This window comes from Anser brachyrhynchus (assembly GCF_964034855.1).
Source record: "Anser brachyrhynchus genome assembly, chromosome: 1".
Lineage (NCBI taxonomy): Eukaryota > Metazoa > Chordata > Aves > Anseriformes > Anatidae > Anser > Anser brachyrhynchus.
The window spans coordinates 192,767,648-192,791,876 of record NC_137694.1 but is presented as its reverse complement, the minus strand read 5'-3'; the positions used below and the strand labels follow the sequence as shown (position 1 = coordinate 192,791,876).

The window sequence follows — 24,229 nt, the reverse complement described above, 5'->3', positions numbered from 1 at the left end:
CCTCTTTTATTTGGGATTAGACATACTTAAATAAGATCAGTAAGGGACTTTTTCAGAAAAAAAAACCACGGTGGCTGTCAAGAAGAAATACTTGCTAGACCTAAAAAAAGTAAGTAATTTTCTTCTCAGAATAAAAAACAATACATACAATATAGCTGGAATTTAAAGGACAAGTGAAACATTTTTGGAAGGAAAAGACTGAAAATTATTTGTGTCTCAAAAACCCACTATGACTGTTCTGTACAATAGCAAGAAAAGAGCTTGACTGGTATCACAAAGTATGTAAGGAAAGGTTACTTTTTTACATCCACGCTCATAGCAGCCCAAGAAAAGTTGGAAAATGATCTGATATTGTTTCATGGTCTCATTCTTTATGTCCAGTAAAAAAGCAGCTTGAGGACTGTCCTTGTGTGTATCCCCTAACTACGATTTCTAAAGAATCATGTACCAGCTGGAGAGAGACGCAGAAGGCATTGTTAACCATTTTCCCCCTCTATAGTCAATGTGCCTCCTGTATTTGGGGCTGTGGCATGGAAGGCACAAGAGGTGGCTTGCTTGAGCACCACACTGCCTGAAGATGCAGTTTTCATTTTCTTTGTGCCATTTGAGTACAAAGAAATGAGAACAAGGCAAATTAACTACCCTGAAATATTGACTGTCGCTGTCCAACATTTTTTAAATGTTTGAACTGTGGGCTGAAAGGGTTGGACATCACTGGTGAAAGTGTAGATACAGATGGTTGCACACTTACAAAAGGATTTTTTTTTTTAAGTCAGCCAAACTGAATAGGGAGCATGAGGAATATACATGTAAGTAATGAGGTGAGAACACTAGTCTCAGCTTTCTGAATTCCTGTATAAGTACAGTGAAATTTTACAAAGAGAGCATTCCTGCTTTTTTTTTTCCTTTTTTTCCCCCCAAGTTTCAAACCTGTGTGACTCTACAGCACTGCAATATCTGTGTATTTAACTAATGTGACAAGTTTTAGTGTGTCCTAATCAAATCTAATCACCCCTACTTTCTACTAGGTACTACACTGATCAATGGAAAAGCTTTCTAGGCAAGAACTTGGAAAATGATAAAAGCATTTACCATCATTATTTTCTGCTTTTGACAATGATCTATGTCTGTACAGCTCATCAGTCATCTCTTCTAAAAACAGTGTGGCACTTTGATCAAACAGCCAACAATAGCTTCCCGCGTAAGGTAAAATGTTATGAGAGGCCATCAGATAGAAATCACTTTTTCTCTGAACAATAGGAACCCAGAAATGATGTGCTTGATTTACTTGCAAATAAAATCATGTGAAAAGTGATATCTTCACACAGGTTAAAAAGACACTGATCCTTTTATTCACCTTTCTGTGTGTTAAACAAACTTCACTGTCATGTTGCAACTGAGATGGAGTGTCTATGCAGTGATAAAGAGGCACATTCCAACTCTATGAAAAAATAACTGCCACTGTTGAAAAATTACCTGCATTAAACCTTACACTTATCCCACAGATTTTAAGAGCAAGATGTGGGAGTTTGATTTTGATTACAGGCCTCTATCTGTGTGGTAGGCAAAGGTCTTTAACCTACACGTTCTGAATGTACTAGGTACATAGTTTTATCAATGTAATACCTCATTGGGTCAGTGTAGGATTTTATCTAAAACCTGAGGCATTTCAGTTTACACTGTATATGCAAACACAACCTTTAACTGGTGCTCTCATCCTTTTGTTTCATTGAGAGGATCTATGGTATTTATAGAGAAGGGAGCTATAGGCATCTTGAACTTATTTTACTAAGATTCCTATTGAGTTGAGGCCTTCAAAAGAGAAAGGCTGTTTATTTAAAGGCTGGTATGTGCCTGAGCCAATGGAGTGGAACACTCTTTAGACTTAGGAAAACTGTCACTCTTCCTTTTTCACTCTGTTTTTCCCCAAACATTTACTGATTGCAAGAATATCATTTTTTAAGAGGGATGACAAAGATTCCACTGATTCTGAAAATTCAAATAAACATTTATCCCAGTTTACATTCACAGTCTGTAAATGTCCAATTATTTTTGTAGAAAAGATAATACTAATGTAGATAATGTTCTCTTGATATTTTGTTCAAGATGTGTGTTAAGATTCACACAGGTATTTAGTTATTTAAAAGTTGTATTTATCTCAAAGTGTGCATTTGGATTCTGGGCCCAAGTTCACACAGCAAGATGTGTCTTGAGTTCATACTAGAAGTAGCAATTGATCTCCCAAGTAACGGAGAGTTAAGTTGTGATGCTGTGTAAGTGGTGGTCGTCATTACTGACTTAAATAAACACTGAAAGAAGGATCTCCTTCAATATAACACTAATAGCTGATACCCAGATGGGTTTTCTAGTTGGAACCAACTACAGCAGAATTTTGTACTCTGATGTAGACAAGTATTACAGCATCTTTCTGACACGTGCATGGTGCATAAACTGTATGATTTCCTACCCCATTCTTAAAACTTTCTCTGAACTGATTTTGCAAAGCTTACAGTGAAATAGACTGACATACAATGCTCTTTCCAGCAGTAATGGACACTTGATATGCCACTGAAGTTTCTATCTGATGTTCTGTTTACCATCTGCCTTAATTCCGAGTTCTGACGTGTCACAAAGTATCTATCTGCATTATCCCCTTGCAAAAGTATTTCAAAGGATGAGAAAAAAAGGAAAGTTTCGACAAAAGCTGGAATTTGAAGCAAGCAGAGAAATTGCCTGTATCGTTCCATGACGGCTGTAATGGGGTGGGGAACATCTCAACTTGGTAAAGTGTAATTGATTAGCAGACACTTGTTTGGTGATGTGATCAAGAAGAAGTAAAATACACATGACTCATACTGTCTTACACTATGCCATTGCAGAGCTGCCTAGAATGGTAGTCTCAACCCTCACGGCCTCCAGCCCCACTGCTGCTTTTGAGTCCACCACAGCATTCAACTTCTCCTGCAGACAGCTGATTCAACGAGATAAACCAGAAATTTAATCATGCAAAATCATGAATAGTCTCCTGATTATTACCCGCTTAACTTTCTGATCCAAATCAGTGTGGGGTCAGATTAATGCCAGTGTTGGTGCAAAGTAAAGGGGTAGGAACAGGACTGGTTGCTGTTAGGCTGGCCTAGTTGAAAAAATACCTGAAAAACTCAGAATAGCGAAGTTTTTCCTTTCCTTCTTTTCCAAAGAAATGTACCAACAAGATGGTATTAACATCACAGCTTTCCAGTTCTGTTCCCTAAAAAAAAAAAAAAAAAAAAAAAAAATTTGATTATTACTATCTATTCACAACGAATCTGGAAATATTTATTTGAACGAGAATTTCACAAGAGATGCTTGTAATTTAATTACTGTTCCCAAAGCTATCACACAAGAATTTCAAAGCTGAATACTTCTTTCACATCAATTGGTTACACTGTGTATATGCACTGCTTCTAAATATTCGGTATGAAAGCTGAGTACAATTTACAGCCACCTTTGGTGTATTTTATTATTAGAACTGAGAATGTTGCTAGTTAAATCTTTAAAAGGCCTTATACTTAGGTGAATAGGGGCTTTAAATAAAGTTAACATCTCTGTAAAAAAAAGTTTTTAGTCAGGCATTTCTAATTTGTTACAGTCATTTAAAAACTATAAATAAAACTAGAAAAACACAAACTTTCACAGTATTCTATTATTATATGGTCTTAGAAGGCTTCTTGCCAATCTTCAGTGTTCTTCATTTTTTCTACATTTTCTAAATCTGACGAAGAGATTTCTGCAGAAAAAGGATGCACATTTTTTCAACTCAACAGCATCTTTAACAAGCCTAAAACCACACATAATGCTGGATTTCTGCTCTATTCTTCTTTCAGCACTAGCATGCTGGCATTTCTTTGAACGCAACAAAACACTAAGCAACATGAAGAGAGATTTTTTTTTAAGTCCAGAGGGATTTCAACAAACTATTCTTATGACATCTAAATAGCCTCTGTGTCTTTTATCTGGTTGAAGAGGTAAGATGAAAGACAAGAGTCTATTCATAAGATTTAATACTAATGGTTATTTAGCTTTCAGCATCATCAGTAACTAGTCCCATTAGCCCACTGTGTGTTTCATGCTTACTGCATATGTGACACAGTTATTTTATAGTTAAGAGGTAACATTCCTCGTTTCTGCTGCAAGCCACAATTCACTAAATGTCAGTGATACAAACTACATATGAGTGAACCGAGAAAAAAAACTTTTCAAGCCATATGCAAACTGCACTTATTGAACTTTATCATCTAACTGCAGGCAAAGAATATTTCAATACCCACAAGGTCCCTCCTCCTAAAGTTTAATCACTCCAGATTACTGATCAGAAGACTGAAGCATAAATGTTCATATAGGTTTTCTCTAAAGTCGAAAGTCAACCTTTTGTGTATGCTTGTTTGCATGTCAAACCCTAACTACTGACAGAATGCAAAGTTTTCTAAGAAGAATCAGAGAAGAATCAATGTATTTCTCACTGCATTGAGACTCTAATCTGCTTTTTGTGCTTTTTGCTTATTTGTACAAAGAACACTTGAAAAATGCAAGGAATACATTTGCTGATGTCATTTTTAAAACTGAACTCTTTATTATGCAATTTAGTGCTTTCAATTTAATGAATCCATATTAAAATCAGTTTTGTGTTGTGAGCTGAAAACCAAAGTTTAAAATAACATTTTAAAAACTAAAACTTCAACAGAAAAAGACTTTTCTTCTATTTGGGTTTCTCTAGTTACAAGCTAGAAGAAGACATACAAACAATAGCTCTCTCTTCTTATCTAAGATGACAAAGCCTATCCCTGGATTTATAACAAATATGCACCTACTTGTTGGCTACCCTCTTTATCAGTTTAAATTCCAAAGTGGAATTGGCAGATGTCCAAACACTCTGTTAGTGAGAGCTAAACGTATTTTAAAACCAGAAACCAGTACATTTCTTTAAAACAGAATATGCAATAGTAGACCAGAGAGGCTACAGCTTAAGGGTAAAATTTCAAAAAATTGCTTTTACTAGAGTTAATGCTATTAAATTAAAGTACATGTTAGTACATAATTCCTTTTTGTCCACAGAATCATTAGGAGCTTTTGCTACTGAAATCTATAAATTAGTACGAACACGACAAATCTTTGTTAGAAGATAATGAGAGCTCTATTAATATTTCCAACACCTTGCCCTCCTGAGCTTAGGTAGAACAACAACTTACATTTGGAATGTCTCTTGGCAATCGGAATGAGATGATAACCTAATCTTGCAGCTGTAAAAAGGATCAGACTTTCAGTAGCTTTCAGTCACAGAACCACTATCTAAATCGAGTGAAAGTTTGTATTCTGATGTGTCTGGTGGCTTCAGCCCTTAGAAGGTGCACTACAGCAACTTCTGGGGCTGTGTGCTTTACAGAAAACTGAGGCACACAGAGCAGAAGGGATGGTGGTGTTCTGACTCTCATCTTGATGCAAGCATGGAATGGGGCAGGGACATGTATCTCAGCTAGGGAGTTCAGACATGTTCCCGGGTCCACTGACTCAGACGGAGAATCCTGAAGACCACGCTCTGGTGCCACTCAAGTCTATATCGTCTAATGAACACGCATGTACATACTACAAACATGAGCCTATGTCCTTAGAGTAATTTTAACACCTTGTACACTTTACAAAAGCACTAATAACTGATGAATTATGCAACTATTCCTTTTTAAATGAAATCATACAACACGATATTTCCTTTCAATGTTACATAGACTGTTAATACAGATGCTGCAAACAGTGAGTCACGGGAACAGACCTACCTAATCCTGTACCTCCACACTGAGCTTTTGACATTTAGGACCTGATACTGTAGCAAGCAGCAACAAGTGCCACCGAGAAATGTATCACCTAGTGAGACAGGATTTTCATAATAATGTACCTAACTGATTTCCAAAACTCATCTGAAATGTTAATAGACTTACTGTCTTTGGATTCTTACCACCTTTCATCACAGAATTTGCTGGAGGCATGACTGGAAAGTATTAATCATGATTAAAATCTGTAATATGTTCCTTGTTCTCTTACTTGCTTCCTGGGAGATGGCATTTGCTTTACAATATATTGCTTTAATAGAAAATGTAAAATAATACATATTTTTAATTTTTTTTTGTTAAGATAGATGGACAGATGGTGAGTAGATGTATGAAGAACAGTAGTAAAGAAAGGAGGGTCAAGGAGAACAATATATTAATTTCTATCTGCTAGGGATGACACATCTTTCTGAAGTTAAGACTAAATCCTTGCAATCTTCATGCTAGGTTTGAAGAATTCTCTGTCCCTGGAGGTCATCTAATCTTCAATCTAAGCAGCTTCCCTTCAAACATAGCTCAAGACCATCAAGGTTTTTGTCATTCTGAGAGTCTCCAAGCTGTTGGGATATATATCCTGCAACTCTATAGTTATAAGAACTATAATTCAGTTGTGGGAAGTAGTTTTTAAAGATGCATCCATTATGATTAATCCTACCATGTTCAGCCAGTCAGAAAAATTGTAAACAGGCAAGCTAGTGAGACTGGGAGATCTAGATCTCCAAAAGCAGTCGTTTTTTTGGCAAAGCCCAGCCAGCCCAGCCAGGGCTCCAGAATGAACAACATGTAATTTTACAATGAATCAGCTTTAATCATGTAAATCCATACAAAATTATGAATGTTTTTCAAGGCACTTTCTCACTGGGTAGTATTCAAGAAACACCAGGTCTGGTACAGACAGGCTAAGCTGTGCATGTTTTTTTTTTCTTTTTTTTTTTTTTCCTATACAAAGCATAACAGACAATATCTGATAAGAAATCCCAAGGAGCAGTTTCTAAACAACAAACAATTTATATCTAGCATTTGACAATATTGAGCACTCCCACTGCCTGGGGGTTAGCTGTTTTTAATGACAGCTGATGCTATGGAGTGGCTATGCTGTACCATAATGGCTTGATCTAGGAGGAAAATGTAACTTCATGAGTATCACAGAATCATAGAATGGCTTGGGTTGGAAGGGACCTTAAAGACCATCTAACTCCAATGCCCCTGCCATAGGCAGGGATGTCACCCACTAGATCAGATTAGCCAAGGCCCCATCCAGTTTGGCCTTGAGCACCTCCAGGGATGGGGCATCCACAGCTTCTCCGGGCAGCCTGTTCCAGTGCCTCACTAACCTTACAGTGAAGAATTTCTACCTAATGTCTAATCTAAATCTATCCTCTTTTAGTTTAAGACTATCCCCCCTTGTCCTACCATTATCTACTCGAGTAAAGAGTCCCTCTCCAACCTTTTTATAAAGCCCCTTTAAGTACTGAAAGGCTGCAACAAGGTCTCCCAGGAGCCTTCTCTTTTCCAGGCTTAACATTCCCAGCTCTCCCAGCCTTTCTTCACAGGAGAGGCGCTCCAGCCCTCTGACCGTCTTTGCAGCCCTCCTCTGGACTCGCTCTAACAGCCCCACGTCCTTCTTGTGCTGGGGGCCCCAAAGCTGGATGCAGTGCTCCAGGTGGGGCCTCACAAGGGCTGAGTAGAGGAGGACAATCTCCATCCGCTGCCCACCCCTCTGTTGGTGCAGCCCAGGACGCAGTTGGCCTTCTGGGCTGCAGGCACGCACTGCTGGCTCGTGTCGAGCTTTTCATCCATCAGAACCCCCAAGTCCTTCTCTGCAGGGCTGCTCTCAATGAGTTCTCCCAGTCTGTGCTCATGTCTGGGATTGCCCCGACCCAGGTGCAGCACCTTGCACTTGGACTTGTTGAACATCATTAGGTTCACACTGGCCTGCTTCTCCAGCGTGTCCAGGTTCCTTTGGATGACATTTCTTCTTCTTTGGTATCAACCACTCAGCTTGGTGTCATCTGCAAACTTGCTGAGGGTGCACTCAATCCCATCATTTATGTCATTGATGAAGATATTGAAAAGTGCCAGTCCCAAGACAGATCCCCGAGGGACACCACTTGTCACTGGTCCTCTGCTTGCAGCGCCCCACCCCAAGGCCTGCCTCTGTTCCTGAGGAGATATAGAATAAAAAAGCTTTCCAGGTGGAGAGGATAAAGCTAATCCAGGAGCAGACATTGTGGGGACACTTTATGACAAAAGTAGGAGTAGGTTCCAACTTGAGTTGTTGCCAGCGGGGTGAGAAGGACCCAAACTTGCTGAATCAGGTCTGAAAGGCACGGCGGTGGCAGTGGGGGGAAGCAGCTTTGGTGTGAATTCTTCGCAGGAGTTCAGGCCCTGCCTCTCTGTCACACCATGCTTTAAAAATATTAATTTCCATAAAAAGTAGAGAATTCGTAATGAGGACCCCCCTCAGGAGGTATTAAGTTCTGTGAAGCACGCTCTTTTGATTAATGTTAATTTGGCCTCCGAGGCAAAGCACGCACGCTCCCAGCACGCCTGAAGCTCCCTGCTGTCTGCGCTGAGGCAGATCCAGAGCTTGTCACCAACATCCCCACCCCGCTGTCCCACCACCTCCCCAGGTGTTCCACATTCAGGCCCCCAGTGCCAGTTGTCTCATAATGCCAACTGAACCCAATTACGTGCAGCTTTTCCAGTTTGTTCCAATTAATTTTATAAGTAAATGCACTATGTAGTCCTAAGAGCAGAGCAACCTTATTACCAAATTCTTACAACTTCTGATTGTAGGACTACAGCTGTTATAGCTGTCAGGCCAGACCCTGTGTCCTTCCTGGCTTATGAGGAGCCCACATCGCTATCTAGCATCTCGAGCTCTGTAACTGAAAGGGCTTCAGATGAGGTTACACAGCAGAGACTAAAGGAGGAACCTTGCCTCACATCTGTAAAATGGAAAGCAACGCTGCTGTGACCACAGCAGACTTCCAGATGAACTCCTCGTGGGAGAGACTTTCACTGTCCAGTCCCAAGGTAATGTACTTGCACAACAGGCATCTAGAAAGATGTCAGAAAGGATGTTTATTCATCTCTCTTGAGGCTATAATGTCATCAAATTATGTGGAAAAATAAAATAATTTCCTTGTCTGTGAGCAACCCAGCAGCTTTTTAATAGCTGAATATTTTGATGCCGTACTGCTTGGATCTTTATGGGATTTACCTTCCTGGAGAGGTTCCTTTAAAACATGCAGGATCAGAGCAACAATCCTCATTTTAATGTATCCAAAAGCTGTTCAACGGAATTCGATGTTAATTGGCTGATACAAAACATGCACGTGTATGTTGGAGAAGGCAGTTCAAGAAGAAATGTGTATCGCAAAAAAGTGAAAGGTGACAAGATTTATGATGCGCTCTGAAAATTCGATGTGCTGCACAGACATGTGGTACCCCTGTTACAGAGTATTACTGCACAAGAAGACCATGGCTGTTAATCACCTCCTTCCTCCCTTTGGTTTAGTCAGTCTTTAGTTATTATGAGCCCAGGGCTTTGCAGACTTTGAAGCTATGGACAGAAAATTTTAAATTAATTAGAAATTCTAAGGAGTGGATGGACAAGTTATGATGGCCCACTCAGTGTCCGGGGCTGAGGAGATGCATTGCAATGCTGCAATGCCTGAAGGTCATAAGTGGTGATAAATGTGAACGACTAATGTCATTCAGCTCTCTTAGGACAAAAAAAAAGGGGGAAAAAAGAGAAGTAGACAGGCTAAAACAAATGATACACAATAAATAGGAAAATATCCATTTGTGGGTCTAAAATTATACCACTTAAAAGAGATTAATAACTGTGTCTCCAAGTACTAGTTAAATGTTTAAAAAAATGCATGGAAATGAGATACTTTGTATAAAAATGTGTTCACTGTGGAATTCAGAAGCATACATTTAATCATTTGGGAATTTAACAATGCAGGTAATTCAATTTTAAGAACAACTACAGAAGATTCTGTATTGCCATTCCTTTTCTAACAATAGCTAAAATTAATTTCTAATTTTAGCCATTACACAAAGCATATTAGATTAGAGGTATTGAAACTGCTCGATAACTCATTAATCTAAATTGAAGGGCCCAAGAGCAAAGTCCCTTGTCTAGACCACTGGGCTGTACAGCAGATACCTGCAAACATTAGCACTGTTTTCACTACCAGAATGCTAACGCACGTAACACAAAGAACTACCTTTTTAAGGAACTCTGGGCACCAACACAAAGAAGCAACTGGTGCATGTAACTGTGCAACGTGTTTTTCAAAATATACCAAACTCTTCTAGCTCATGCACTTTCCTATAACACTGCAACATTCCTCTCCCATTTCAAGAAGGAAGATCAGATGCTCAGCTGGATGTCTCACATGAAAGAGAATGGTTGTGCTAAGAAGAGAGATGCAGCATTGCCTTTGGCCTATGGGGAAGATGGGCCAGGTAAGATAGTCACTGCCCCTGTTAACTTCTGCACTTCTCCAGTCTAGTGATCACCAGACTGATGGTTCTGTAAGCGTGCCTGCATCTCTCCTTCACTGTGTGCATGCCTGTGCTATGAACAAATCAGTTTGCATGCTCTGCAAAAGTCAACAAGGAGATTTCTGAACAACTGGACTGGTTAAGGCTGGGCAGATTTTTTTTTTTTTAATTCCAGCATTGATTTTAACATTGGAAAAAGTAAATCCTTCAACTGAAATGTGCTCATTTAAATAACCAAGTTCACTGTAATCCCAGTCAAGGGCCATTCGTAACTGGTAAAATTTTGAATTTTAGAGTTGTATTGAAACTCTCAGTAAAGGAGGCAGAGATGCAAGGACCTAAGACCACAGCTGCTTTTTCTTCTCCTAACACAGTATGAGTACTGAGTGGTATCTCTAAACAGTAAATGACTGACTGGGACCTTTGCCTACATGGTGGACAGGGAAAATACCTGGATATGTATATCTGGCAGTTAAATGAAGTTGCAGACTACCATTTAAATCTTATTTTCATAAATAAGTAACATTTTTTTTCATCTGGTATCAGAAACAATCCCAGGAATGCTTTGAAAGAGCAGCAAGCTGTATGCAAATTGTGGAAGTATGGAAATAAAGAACTATCTGAAACAGCAAATTTCTGTTGAAATATCCCAGCTTTCAAAAAACACTGTCAATTTAAAAGCCATGTTTTATGCTTTACCTGCTTTGCTTGAAAGCGATACTGACTGCCATAATTCTCGGAAATAAAGGGCAAAGATGTATAATCACAGAATCATTCTGGCTGGAGAAGACCTCTAAGATCAGCTAGACCAACCTTTAACCTAGTACTAAAGTTCACCACTAAATCATGCTACTAAGTTCTGAATCTACATGTGTCTTGAATACCTCCAGGAATGGTGACTCAACCACTTCTCTGGGCAGTGTATTGCAATGCTGCACAACCTTTTTAGTAAAGAAATTTCTCCTAGTATAGTCACATTCACTGCTTATAAGCACGCTATGTTATGAGAGACAAAAGACAGGATAGAAAAATCAAAAGAAAAATTGTAACAGAATTTCAAGATAGCTGTACTAGGCGAATGTATTTAATTCATCTTTTGAATAGGCTAAAAGTCCACTTACAATCTGCTAAGAAACTGTATTTAATATTTTTGGTTACCATAATTTCAGATTTTTTTCAATGGAGAGTTCTGAAGATAAAATTTGAAGCATGACTAAATAGACAGTCAGGCTCAGGTATTTAATTAGCCCCCACTAAGCTTACATGTTTATAGCTACATCTGTCCAACTGTATCAAAGTTTCTCTAGAAATTTTAAACTATAGCTGTGCATTCATGCAGAATAAAGATCCTTCTTCTTTCACTGTCATGGCAGTTAAATTGCAATTGAAATTGGCTTTGAGGAGTAGACAACCCTATTAATGCTAGCTATTTTAATCTGGTGACTGACGAAATGATTCAAAAAAGAAGGTTGTTACTTATTTAAATAATTTTCAGCTGAACTCTGCATGCATATTGACCAATACCTTCATGGAACAGAAACAATTTTTGCTTATGCCTAGTAAATATTAAAGGGGTTACCAATACTGTCACTTCCATTTTTCCCTGGATTGGTGAAAAAGTAAAACACAAGCCAGACCTACTCTCTGTAAAAAATGCTGATGCGTGACAGGTTTGTAAGGCAGATCCTTATATGAATTTCTTATCAAATGCTTCCAACATTAGCAGTCACTGCCCTATTCCCAACTATCCATTTTCAGTTTAAGACAGAAAGCAAGTCTGTGGAGAGAAAAATACACTTCATCTACGCCATCCAACTTAAGCAAGAAGTAGTGCTGCTGATGCAAGCAACACCTTGTAGTAATAGATGCAGATAATCCATCTGTACTCTCCCCCTCCTTTGCCCCAGTTCATCAGCTTATCCTGAAGTGTTTTCAGAATGCCGCGAACTTCCCCCTCTATTTTCAGTCTCACTCAATCTCATCCAGGTAACAGAATATGTCTCTGTGCTGAAGAGAGACTGAAGAAAAGATGGCAGCTGGCAACGACTCCACTCAGGGAAAAAGGTAGGTTACGCGGTCAGGATTCAGGGAAAAACAGACAGAATTGATCAGGAATTTACCTGCTCTTTTGACTGACAATATGTATTTGCCATTTCCTAATGGTCTGCAATCCAGGGAAACTTCTAACCTGGCTGGAACACTGCATTGTAAAATTGGTTCTTCTTCTGGTCTGGATTTAAGCCATTTCTTTTTGGAAATGGACTTATCTAAAGTAATCCTTGCCTTTGTCATCTTAATGAGATCAACTACATTTCAAACCAACTCAAAATAAGGTGATTGTACTGCATCAGCAGCACTTAGGTAAGTTTAAGGTATCAATTTTTATTTGCAAAGTCATCTTTTCCTATATGGCAATTCAGAGGTTTTCCTTTTTCTTAAGTGAAGAAGAGTTACTTTGAAACAGAGGCTTACAGAAACTAAATAGTGGAGTGACTACACAGTAGTAAAACATATTAATTGCATACATTTCAACAGGACATTCAGAAATGAAAATCATTTTTCTTTTCCAGTTAGAATGTAAAAGTTGACAAATCATGCACTTATATGTAATTAAAACAATAACACTCACCTAAAAACAACAAAGTTCACAGGAAATATGACAATAGCTTTGTAAAAAAAAAAGTATCTCTATTTCATACCTGAAATACTGTTTCATCTCCAGCTGTTTTCAAATCATCTTCCTTCCCAATGATTCTCTGCAGCTGTATTTGTACAGACATTACAAAACACAGGGAAATTACAAGTTTGGTCTTACAAGAGCTTTCTTTTTTTTCAGAAACTTCTATTAATTTCACCGTTTCTGAATTATAAACTCAATAATGCTTTTGCAAGGTTCTCTAGTCATGACAAGGTATTTGTATACTTAAGGATATTTTGCTGTTCAGACACACTTTTTCCCAGGAAACTCTGATCTATTGTGATTAACACAGCCAAGCAGCACATCTGAATCTCTTTCTTGCAGCCCAATGTTTACTCTGTTTTTAGAAGAGATGCTTTTGCACTAGAAGCTTAGTATTCACTCCATAAGATCTTGAAACTCCGGGATACAAAATCAAGGGTCACTTGGGGAATAGAAATTATTCTGCGATTTTTATGCTGTCCTCCTACACATTTTTGTGACTTTTGCTATGGACAAGTTTTTCTAGACAAGAAAAACATGCCTGTTCAAATGAGGTACTATACAATTACCAAAAAAGAGTAATTCAATTAAATAAGCAACCATATTTTCAGGACTGGAATGAAGCAGAATGTGGCTTGAGTTTCCACTCCACCCCATAAATGAAATGAATTTTGAATGAGTTGGCCAATACAATCTTTAGAAGTACTGAAATGACTCACACTTGAGAACATACTTTCACTGTCTGAAGTAGAGCTTTCAGGTAATATAGGAAATACATTAATTTGCTGATTATTAAAAGCATCTAAAGTGTATCTTGGCTGCAAGCTTTCCTTACGACTTTATTTTAGCCTGGGAGGACAACAGGACCAAAGAATGAGTGATTTATCATAGCATAAGGTATACCTACCTTTCATAGACATTTGCACGGATCCTCAAAAGGACAGCAAAAATGAAAGAAGAAAGGACTTATTACATTTCAGGTGTAGCTACGGACTTACACTGAGCACTCTGGATTTAAAGTCTTTAGGAAAGATGGTTTTAAAGCTAGCTTTTTGACACTGCTGGCTTGTTTCTCAAACATTTCCGAGCTATTCCTCACTCTGCCCATTAAAACTGGGAAAAAAATAATGACCAAATTTGCATGGCCATTATGTTGTGGGCTTTTCAAATCTCTTCTTAGGGCTTTATATTTTTCCTTTTTTTTTTTCCCTGTGTTTTTAGAGAACAATATGGGCTTGTCAGTAGTGGGTAGGAAAAAACTGTGTACTGTTCATGTTGCCACAAGCTTTTGTATGGCCTTCAAATTTTGACTAATTCACCTCTTCCTTCTTCTTTTTTTTTTTTAATAGCTTCAGTTTGAGTTCCTCAGGATGGTTATTTTCTATTGTTATTTTTTTGAAAGGCATGACTTGTCTAAAGACTAGACAGTTCAACAGTACCAGTTTCTCCAAGTTTCTCCAAATTCTTTTTATTTTTGATCACTTACAAAAACGATTGGCCTGTACAGTAAGTGCATTATGAATTTCCTGATAGCAAAATAAAAATATAGACCTCTGGATAAAAATACATCTGCTCCTCCATATTCTCTCTGAAAAACTTCATTTTTTTCTTACTTGAAGTAAGAAAAATGAGAGAAATTTCCAAATGAGAGAAAATATGATTTTTCCTGTTGGGTTTTACTTTTGAAGGACTCTCAGAAGATCTGCAAAGAATACTAAGGAACAAAAACTTGCATTATAATTTTTCTTTCAAGTGTTCTGGAAGATCTTGTTTATTGTTTTCTTAGACTGTATGTAAATCCTTATGTTGCTTGAAACTATTCTTTGGGAAAAAATGATGATAATTTCCAGTAGTTTGCAGATTTTTTCCAGCACAATGCATCAACTGCTCGCAGAGGGATACATATTCTGCCCTCAAGCAATGGCCTCTAGTACTGAACTTCTCCATGTAACATTTATCTGCATTTAATATTTATATCTGTTCATCACAGTAAGATACTAATGGCTAATTCAAAGAGAATGAGGACTATTATGCATAATGGATGCCTCTCTACTAAAGGCCTACAAAGAAGTAGCATTTTCTGAAGAAGATGAGCTGGCTGAGAGGATATATCCATCTCCAAAAAAAAACGTGACTTTGCATCTTCCAATTGTTGAAGAGAGAACAGTGCTTGTGGATATTATAATACTGTACAGGTGGTCTATACCAAACCACCACAACTGCTGACAGTGCTTGTTCATTCAGTCTTAGATGAGCCTCTACAAGTTTTCTTGTGGTATCTGCTGTTTTGAACTACTGTATAAAGGCTGTCTATTAAATTTGAATCACATAGCTCTTGTATGTACCATTACCTTATCTCCATTTCCAACAGTTTTGAGCTGTCATTAATTTTACTTAGAAATCACTCATCAGGACAGTCAGGGAAATTCCTTATTTGATGGGGATTTTTGGATCTTTGCTAGCCTTACCCTTGATGGAAGGTCTCAGGTGAAGGTGCCTGAGTTATTATGTGCTCCAGTGTCAGAATCCACTTCAAGGGATGCATATATCTTGAAATCCCTCTTGCCAAGTCTCATATGAATGCCTTGGCCAGTATCATACAGTCCTTGCAAGGATGCAGATAATAAGGCTCTGAGAAACAACTTTGGGCACTCTGGCAGGGGCTAATTCAAGGATGGCACTAAGGTCTGTGAACACCCCATATCTACCAAGTCTGCTTCATTCTGGAACTGCAGGGCAAAGCAAAAAATCCTTGTAAATGCCCACCTCAAAACACAAATTGTTGTGGTTCTGGGCCCTAATACTGGAATAAGGTGCAACGTCTCTTGTATTTTGACTTTTATCACTGAAACATGGATGAATGAGAAATTAGACTGATTTGAACACAAAGAGATAGGGAGGAGAGAGAACAGGAGTCTGTCCCCTTCCCTAAACTCCTCCTTGAAAAGAGGAAAATGTGTACAGAAGTGGAAAGGCTATAAAGGAAAAGAGAAACCTCTCTCTTTCAAAGCATGGAATTGCATTCAAGATCTCCTTTCCTGAACATTCACTTGATATTAGGGAAGAGCAGTGAATCCACTGGGAAATCCTGCATCTCATATTCCTTCAGCGACTGAGCCACACAGCTCTGAACGGCTTATCCATCTCCATCACGTGTTGCAAGCATTAAGGACTTGGGCTTAGAGTCTGCTTGTTGCCTTTCTCCCTTTCTGGAATGATTCACATGGTACATCTTGTGCCTGCTTATCCATTAACACATTAGAGTTGAGATATACACAATTCAAAGAATGATGGACATTTTGCAAACAAAAATACAAAGTTCTTACCTAGGTTTCCTAGAATTATTGTCAAATATTCTGTGGAAATTACTGGTATTTCCACTGGTACTGCTCTGTTAACTTTCTCTATGCTGAACACTCTCCACTTTTCCCTTTATTTTTATTAAGCAGATTTTCTAGACATTTTTTTCTGAGAGTATGAATTATGGAAGGAATTATATTTTCACGTGCCAGCACTTTCAAATGTTCACAGGAAACAGAGATGATGTTTCATTGCACAAAAATACAGGGACAAAATACAGAAGTCTGTAATTTCTCCACCACTTGACATTATTTATTGTATTTTTTATCACTATAACAGTATTATTTAAAGTGGCGGTTAACTGATTAAAGTACGTTTACTCAATGTTTTCCTGCAGCTGCTCTAGGATTCTTCAAAGGAAAAAGGAGATTAAGAACCAGTAGACTATCAAAAGGAGTTTTAAATTCAATAAAGTCAGAATTTTACCACCAAGACAGGAAAAGCAGACACTAATTATACCACGTTACAGTTTGACATGGTTTAGTGGGTGACACTGTTAGTAGGGCGATGGTTGGACCAGATGATCTTGAATGTCTTTTCCAACCTTAATGATTCCATGATTCTAATTGTTTTTACACAAACATTTTAAAGAATCAACAACACACCATTTTTCTCTCTGTGAGAAATGCACCCAGAAGCTCTGGTAGAACACCAGAAGTAAAGTCCCACCTGGAGAATTGCCATCCTACTTGCACGAGGTTTCACCCTGAAGACTGAAAGCTTCCAGTCTTCACACTGAGATTACAGTGGGGAGGGGAAACATGTCTTAGACTGTGCCTTTCCTACACAGTTCAAAGACAAGCACAGTTTAATCTGATTAAAAGTGTAAGAAATAACATAGCTTGGTCTGCTGGAAAGAAAAAAAGCATTTCTGCCAACTAAAATCAAGTTGACTGGATTTCCATAAAGGCCAATTGCCTTAAAGTTAAGGCCAAGTTGCCTTAACACCAGTACTTGCTTTCAGGAGAACTATCGCTGCCTTTGCCAGTTTGTTGAATTCTTGCACTGTGCTCTGGCATTGCTTCTGCCTAACCCTATATGCTGTCCAACCCTACAGGCTACCTCTATACGACTGAGCCAAACTGGGCCCAGCAGTGAGCTCAGGCACCGGCTGCATCCTTGTTCACCAACTCAATGACATGCTCCTGGCTTGGGCTAATTATTTAAATTATCTCCCAGGATTAAGGGATGTAGAACAACTCCTGCCTCCCCAGTAAGAGAGGTTTAGATACAAGCTAAAGGTAATATTCAAAGTGGATTCATATGATAAGCATTTCTACAGCAATGTTTTGCTATGTACTCCTTTCATATAAAGTATTTTAGTAAATGTATGACCACAGATTAGATAAAAAAATAGGCTTAAAAATTTTAATGCATCTTCATTTAGCAAATATAATCTATGCAAATACTTAAATACTTTAAAATCAATATACACACATACCTTAAAGAATTCTTTCTTTTCAACTTGCTCATTGCCATCTGTATCCAACATTTTAAAAGCAATCTTAAATCCAGTCTGGGGTTCTGCAACAAAGTGTGAAAGAACTTTATGGTGCACACACACACACACACATTTACATTAGTACATAAATATTTAATCTAAAAGGAATATTGCCCGCAGATTCCATTTGCCATAGCCATGCATGTACTTCATATTTCCAGTAAACCATATGTACCTCCTTCAATATAAGCAAACATTTTAAAAATAATTTTTACTACCATTTCAAGGGGATTATTAATGCAATGGCAAAGCAACAAATGCCAGCAGTGCCTAAATACTGCTACAAATGTCCATCTGATCCAGACAACTGTGAATATGTTGTATGTCTCACTGTCCTGGTCTTTTACATATACTCTCTATACATTTTGGCTCAGTTCTGAAGTCTCGCTTTGCCCTCTTTATTAAAGCTACTTTTTAGCTGACATGACTGGAAAGTGACTTGAGAAACCAATAATAATCCCCAAATTGTGTGGAAGAGATAGTGTATTTCTCCAGTAATTCTTCCCTGTGATACTGTACACCACTATTTTCTGTCTGTACTAGTCTAGAAAATGGACTGATCTTGTAGGTGCTCCAAGTTCTCCCAGCTCCTACTCCCATTGTGGTAGCCCTGGGCCTTTTTTTCCTTCCCTTCTCCATCCTCCCTAAACAACGTACTCAAATGTTACAGAGAAGTAATAAACTGCTATTTCTGGCCCTTTTTTTTTTTTTTTTTTGACAAAAGCATGTTTTGTATGCCTCCCATCAAGCTGAATTTTTCGGGAATTTTATAAAACTTTACCCTGCATTTCCTTCATCGCGTGGATGTTTCTTTTCAACGCGAACATTTAATGAGTTCTGCGTCTTGCAGGCATTATAAAAACACTGTGCGTTTTGAACTCCTTCCCACAATTTCCTGATCTTACTTTGCTTACACGAGGTGACCTTGCTCATTAGCAAGCCCACACAGGAGCAGTGTGCTGCTGAAATGTATTTACAGCTCACTGCAGTAGCCAGCACTTATCCCAGCAATTTCTGGAGCAGGTGAATTAATTCTACAACACAGTCATGACAGGCATTAAAGCAAAAGACATGGAGTTATCTTCTGCAGCATATATTCATGTTTCCAAGAGCAACGCTGGACTCATGAGGGCAGTGAAGCAGTATCTTCACAAACACTAATGCCTCCAGAGATTTTATTTTATTTTGGAAGTACATTCTTCCAGTTCCATCCTGCAAAGCTTTACATCTTGCTTCTTTTTAGAGTCTTTCTGGAAAGGCAAGAAGTTTAAGAAATTACCCTGTTCTTTCTAAGCGATAGCAAGATGGTTAAACAAAGAACTATTTTTACATTTTAGAAATAACTACATCTTCAGCAGCCAATTAACGTTCTCTGTGAAGCAACCCTGTGATGTAAGAACAGTTTATAAATACCATTGCAATCTGCATAGCAGAGCCCTTCCCCAGCAACTGGGTCACAATAATCAAAACTGGCTTCCTTTCCATGGAAATGCCTCACTCTAAATTTGTGTTACTAGTACAAAAGCAAGAAGAGTCTATCCTATAACTTATTTAGAGAATAAAAGTAATTGATGTATTTAATAGTAATTCATACCATCTGTGTTGCAATTTTCAGATAAGAAAGCTGTTACTGAAAATATAGGATCTGAAGCTGCTTATACGGTTAAGGGATGACATACTTATCTGATATGATGTAACCCCAAAGGTATGCGTTCGTAAAATAAGCATAGTTCAAAGACTACTTCAGATATATTTGTATTTAATTAGAATCAGGCAAAATTCCAAAATCTGAGCCCATGAGTTTCATCTTAGCTGTGAGTGCAGGTTATACTTAGGTGCTTCCCCTGCAACCATTCCTACTTTGACCAAACTGTCAGCTTCAGTGACTGGCTAATTGAGCAAAGCTTTTAGTAGTGGTGACAGTTTCAGTTCCTAGGCTCGTTCGGCAGGCAGAGCTTTTACCAAAAATTCCATTAACCAATTGCTAGAAATGAAATTCAATCCAGCACTGAAAGAAAAAAGACAATGATGATACACGGCACACAGAAAAGAGAACAAAGATCACAGTTGGCAAATAAAGCCTTTGTCTCCCACTAAATCACATTTTGAGGTTCAGTGTTGCTACAAGTAATGCTTTTATATATGATGGGCAGCATGGGCTGGCCAGCAATGTACTGTAGCCAGGACGGTGGTGACTCTTTTTTGGTTTCCCTATTGCTCTGTTGGCGATTCAGAAGTCATTTAAGTATTAATATCTGTTTCAAGAAATCTTGCATTAATTCTCACTAGCAAGAGAGGGACAGGTTGTGTAGCTAGGGGCTGACTAACGTGGCATGCTTGTTAGGCACAGATAGAGACACCAACACTTGTTGACATTTGCTTTCACGCTGCTCGGTAGGTCAGGTCTCTGTAAAACCAAAACAGCAACATTTGCACTTCATTTTCATCCTGCAATGAAACGTGCCTTTATTTTCGCAGTTCAATACATTCCTATATAAACTCTGTGAAAAATAGCGTTTGTTTGATTTTTTGGAGAAGTGGCACAACTTGCTCTGATACTGCTTCAATTTTCTAATTGTTTCAGGCAGTAAATCAGCATGAAGTTACTTTCACCTACCACAGAAGTTTAAAGAAATAGAAACTGTGGCACCTATTTCTGCAAATTTATTCAAGGTATTCTTAAGTTATACAGTGTCTGTCTTTAAAAAAAACAACAACTCTTTTTTTGTTTTGCAACAAGTACTTTTAAAATTAGCTTTATTGGTCAAGACTCTACTATTACTTGTGATTTAAAAAACAACACTTGAACACATGGCATAACTCACACTCAAGTCATGCAGCACTGGACAGTCAGTACTGGTGAAACAGTATATTTATATGGCAAATAGGTTATGTTAATTTATATATACTATATAATATTGTGTACTAGTTGAAACCTCCTAAGAGAGGCCTCCTTCATTCTGAGAGATGCAATTCTGCTGAGAAATGGCATGAATTGTAAAAGGGCTAAATTGTGCAAGCGGTGTACACCAACAGTCATTATCTGTTAAAACAGCACATAATCTTCTCTGCTCTCTGGAGACTGTGTACACCAATACTTTTTGGTACTAGACTGTGAGAGGGTGGAATTCTGGAGCAAGGAAAATTTGTCAGTTTGTTTAAGCCCCTGCTGTGGACCTTAAGGCCATGGAAGCGATAAGGCTCAGGCATCTACGGTCTGTTGGGATAGGCTAGCTTTTGTTTGACCAAAAATCCTAGAATAATTTTTGTGTCCTAAGTAATAATTTACAAGCGTTTGCCTTTGAGTCTTTATTCTATTAGAGTTCAAGAAGTGTTTGGATAACGCTCTCAGACACATGGTCTGATTTTTTGCGTCGCCCTTTGGGGACCCAGGAGTTAGACTCGATGATCCTGTAGGTCCCTTCCAACTCGGATATTCTGTGATTCTGTGATTCTTTCCTCTCTTCATCCCCTGATACCACGAGATCTAGTATGCTTGGTTTTGTCACTTGACAAAAACGTCAGACCTGTGTAAGTCAGTCAAACAAGACTGGGTTACATGCATGCAGACCATTTCACTACTAGTCTATGGGTTTTGTTGCATAACGCTCATTGCATGCATTGTCTCTCAAGTCTTGGTATTTTCCAGCTTCACTTGCACTTTATCAGAACAGCACAGGGAGGTAGCAAGCATAGAAGAGAACAAGTATGGGTGAAGAAACCTAGAAAATCCAAGATCAGTTCCACACACAAGTATTAAAATGCCTGTTGTTTGCAGATAAAGTGAGCTTGCTTTCACTGAAAGCTTTTTGTTTGTTTGTTTGTTTGTTTGTTTTTGTTTCATGCTCTGTTATGTAGCTGGATGAAGCTGTCTGCAAGAATAAGCCACATGATCAGGTCTGACTTCTGCTGAAGCCGCCCAAACCTTTCTTCTCTACACCCATGACAAGACATGAGTTTCACATCTCTTAGCCGAAGCAAGAGATGGGAGAACCTGGCTCATGAAGTTACCAAGCAAAAAAGTTTTTAAAAAAGTTTTCTGGGAGAGAAAAAGGAAGGAGGTAAAGGAGGAGGAAGAAATACATATAAAATACATGAAGGAAATAAAGTCAACAGGAACAGAAAAACAACAAAAAAGAAGGATTAAAGAGTTAAACGAAGGGACCCTCTAGAAATCTGCTGTTTATGTATATCATCCTTATCTGACCATATGAATACAAGGCAACAACCTTTCAGACACTGTAACAGCTTTTTACACTATTGCATGAGCTATAATGCTAACATCTCATTGTGCAAAATGACTGAAATTGCTATCCAGAAGACAAATTATTTATCTTCTCTCACTGTTCTTCTTTCCCCTCTTCATGTGGTCCTGTATTCAACACTTCCCCTTATTCAATAATTCTCAAAGAGGGCTTATCAAGATTTTTGACGCACTGCTATGGACCAATTTTGACATTATGGAACTAAGCTGCAATCAACTAAAGTTATATCCACTTACATTAATGCCTTGTCACACTATATACAATTGTTCTTTAAGTCCAACTATACTGTAGAAAATTAGAAGAGAAAAAATATCAGAAGTTGTTCCTGGAAAGGTAGCTGAGTAGCTGAGTATTTATGCATATGTATTTTAAATATATAATACTTACTTGTTAGGATGGTCAGCAAAAACAGGTACTCTGCATAAGATATCAACCCTGAAAGGGAATAGTTAAAAATGACTTGTACAATATATACATACTTATAACAAGAATTGAAAGATCAAATCTCATAAATATAAAAACTGTAGTTTAACATCATATTAAATAGGTTATTAAAGTAAGCCACATTATTATTTAATAAAGTTTTTACTTCTGTTTTTAGTGCTCTGAAGGTAAAATTCCCTATCCAGAGACTCATCAATGCTCACGTCTAATCGGGAGAGCAAGGTTTATTTGGCATTAATAAAAGGCCTGCACTAAATCTCTGGATTCTCACTGAAAACATTCAATGTTTATATAAAAGGGAAATAAATTAAATGTGCTTTGTCACATTTAGTACCTGGGAGGAGAACTACTCCAACGTTACCCTGACGGATCAAAGTACTCCATCCCTTGGCAGCCTCGGCCGGGCGGAGAACAGCTTCCCTCTAATTCTCAGGGGGAACATGGCAACACGCAAAGCTGCCAAGCTGCTAGATTGCGCCGATAGTACGGCTGGGCTGCGTGCCAAGAGGAGGCTTCTTTTTTTTTTTTTTTTTTAAATAGGAACATGTCCTTTCTACAAGGTGAAAGTGTTTTCCCCCCTTTTGAAGGAAAATTCCAGTGTTTTCCTTTGAAATACCGCCTTAAACGAAAAGCCTGAACAAACACAAAGATGTGATAGCGTCAAAATAGAGCGTACGAGCTAAAGATAGAGAGTGCAGAACGAGGATGGTTAAACAACAGAATCTGAACCATCTGCCCTGCAATAATGTTTGAAGAAAAAAATGTAAAGGTTTCTTTTCAAAATAACTGAGCTACTTTTAACTTGTGAGCTAAACATTGTATAATGCTGTATAATGCTAAAGCTGCTTAAAATAATGAAGTTCAGACATGCCTATCTGTGTAAGGATAAGCTATATTTTGTAATTTATATACAGCTAATTGATAGATAAAGAATCCACTTAAGCTTCACTGATAGACAGTTAACTTCTGATAAATTGTTACACAGAGCCAACAACATTTGTGTTTGACCTCAGACAGTGACTTAACACTTTAAGTTTTAATTTCCAGAGTTTAGAAATACTAAGATGCTAAATGCAACAGTCGGAAAGATTCAGTTTTGCTGACGGATTTTAGAGTTAATGCATTGTCAATAGACTTAAATGGTCATCACAAGGTCTTCAATTATTTGCATTGCTGTAAAACTTGCAATCATTTTCCTAGGCAAAGTGTCCAGGCTTTCTGCAAACTCAAAACCAAACAATCAGAAAAAGAGCTCCTACTCTCTTCTTTATCTTACACACCCAAGTATAAGATGAGACAAAAAATTGATAGAAGCAAATAGGGGAGGGAAAAAAATAAAGCAAATAGTGTGATGGAAAGTGATCAAGATTCCTGTCACAGTAAAAGAATATTTAAAGGAAGAATATAAAGGAAGACAAGGCGGTAACTTTTCAAGCTGATATAGAAAATACTTTTCAGTCATGGACAGCGATGGAATCAGCACAGAGATCCCTACATGAGAATGTAATGAGTAAGTGAAGATCACTGTCCAAGTAGAAGTGGGAGTCTGCCTCTCAGATGTCTCAAGATGTGCTGTACGAGGACAATTTTTGGAAGA

The 24,229-nt window shown here is 38.1% G+C and overlaps 1 protein-coding gene across 1 annotated transcript in view; it reads right to left on the bottom strand.

The window, feature by feature from the left end:
- Positions 1 to 24,229, bottom strand: part of MICU2 (mitochondrial calcium uptake 2) — a 155,438-nt gene that overhangs the window by 11,995 nt on the left and 119,214 nt on the right. Inside the window, exons 5-8 of the mRNA XM_080591284.1 lie at positions 22,576 to 22,623; positions 17,864 to 17,946; positions 13,082 to 13,144; positions 3,153 to 3,250 (exon numbers count right to left, since the gene is read on the bottom strand). Coding sequence (XP_080447410.1) covers positions 3,153 to 3,250; positions 13,082 to 13,144; positions 17,864 to 17,946; positions 22,576 to 22,623 — 292 coding nt within the window. The remainder of the gene's footprint in view (positions 1 to 3,152; positions 3,251 to 13,081; positions 13,145 to 17,863; positions 17,947 to 22,575; positions 22,624 to 24,229) is intronic.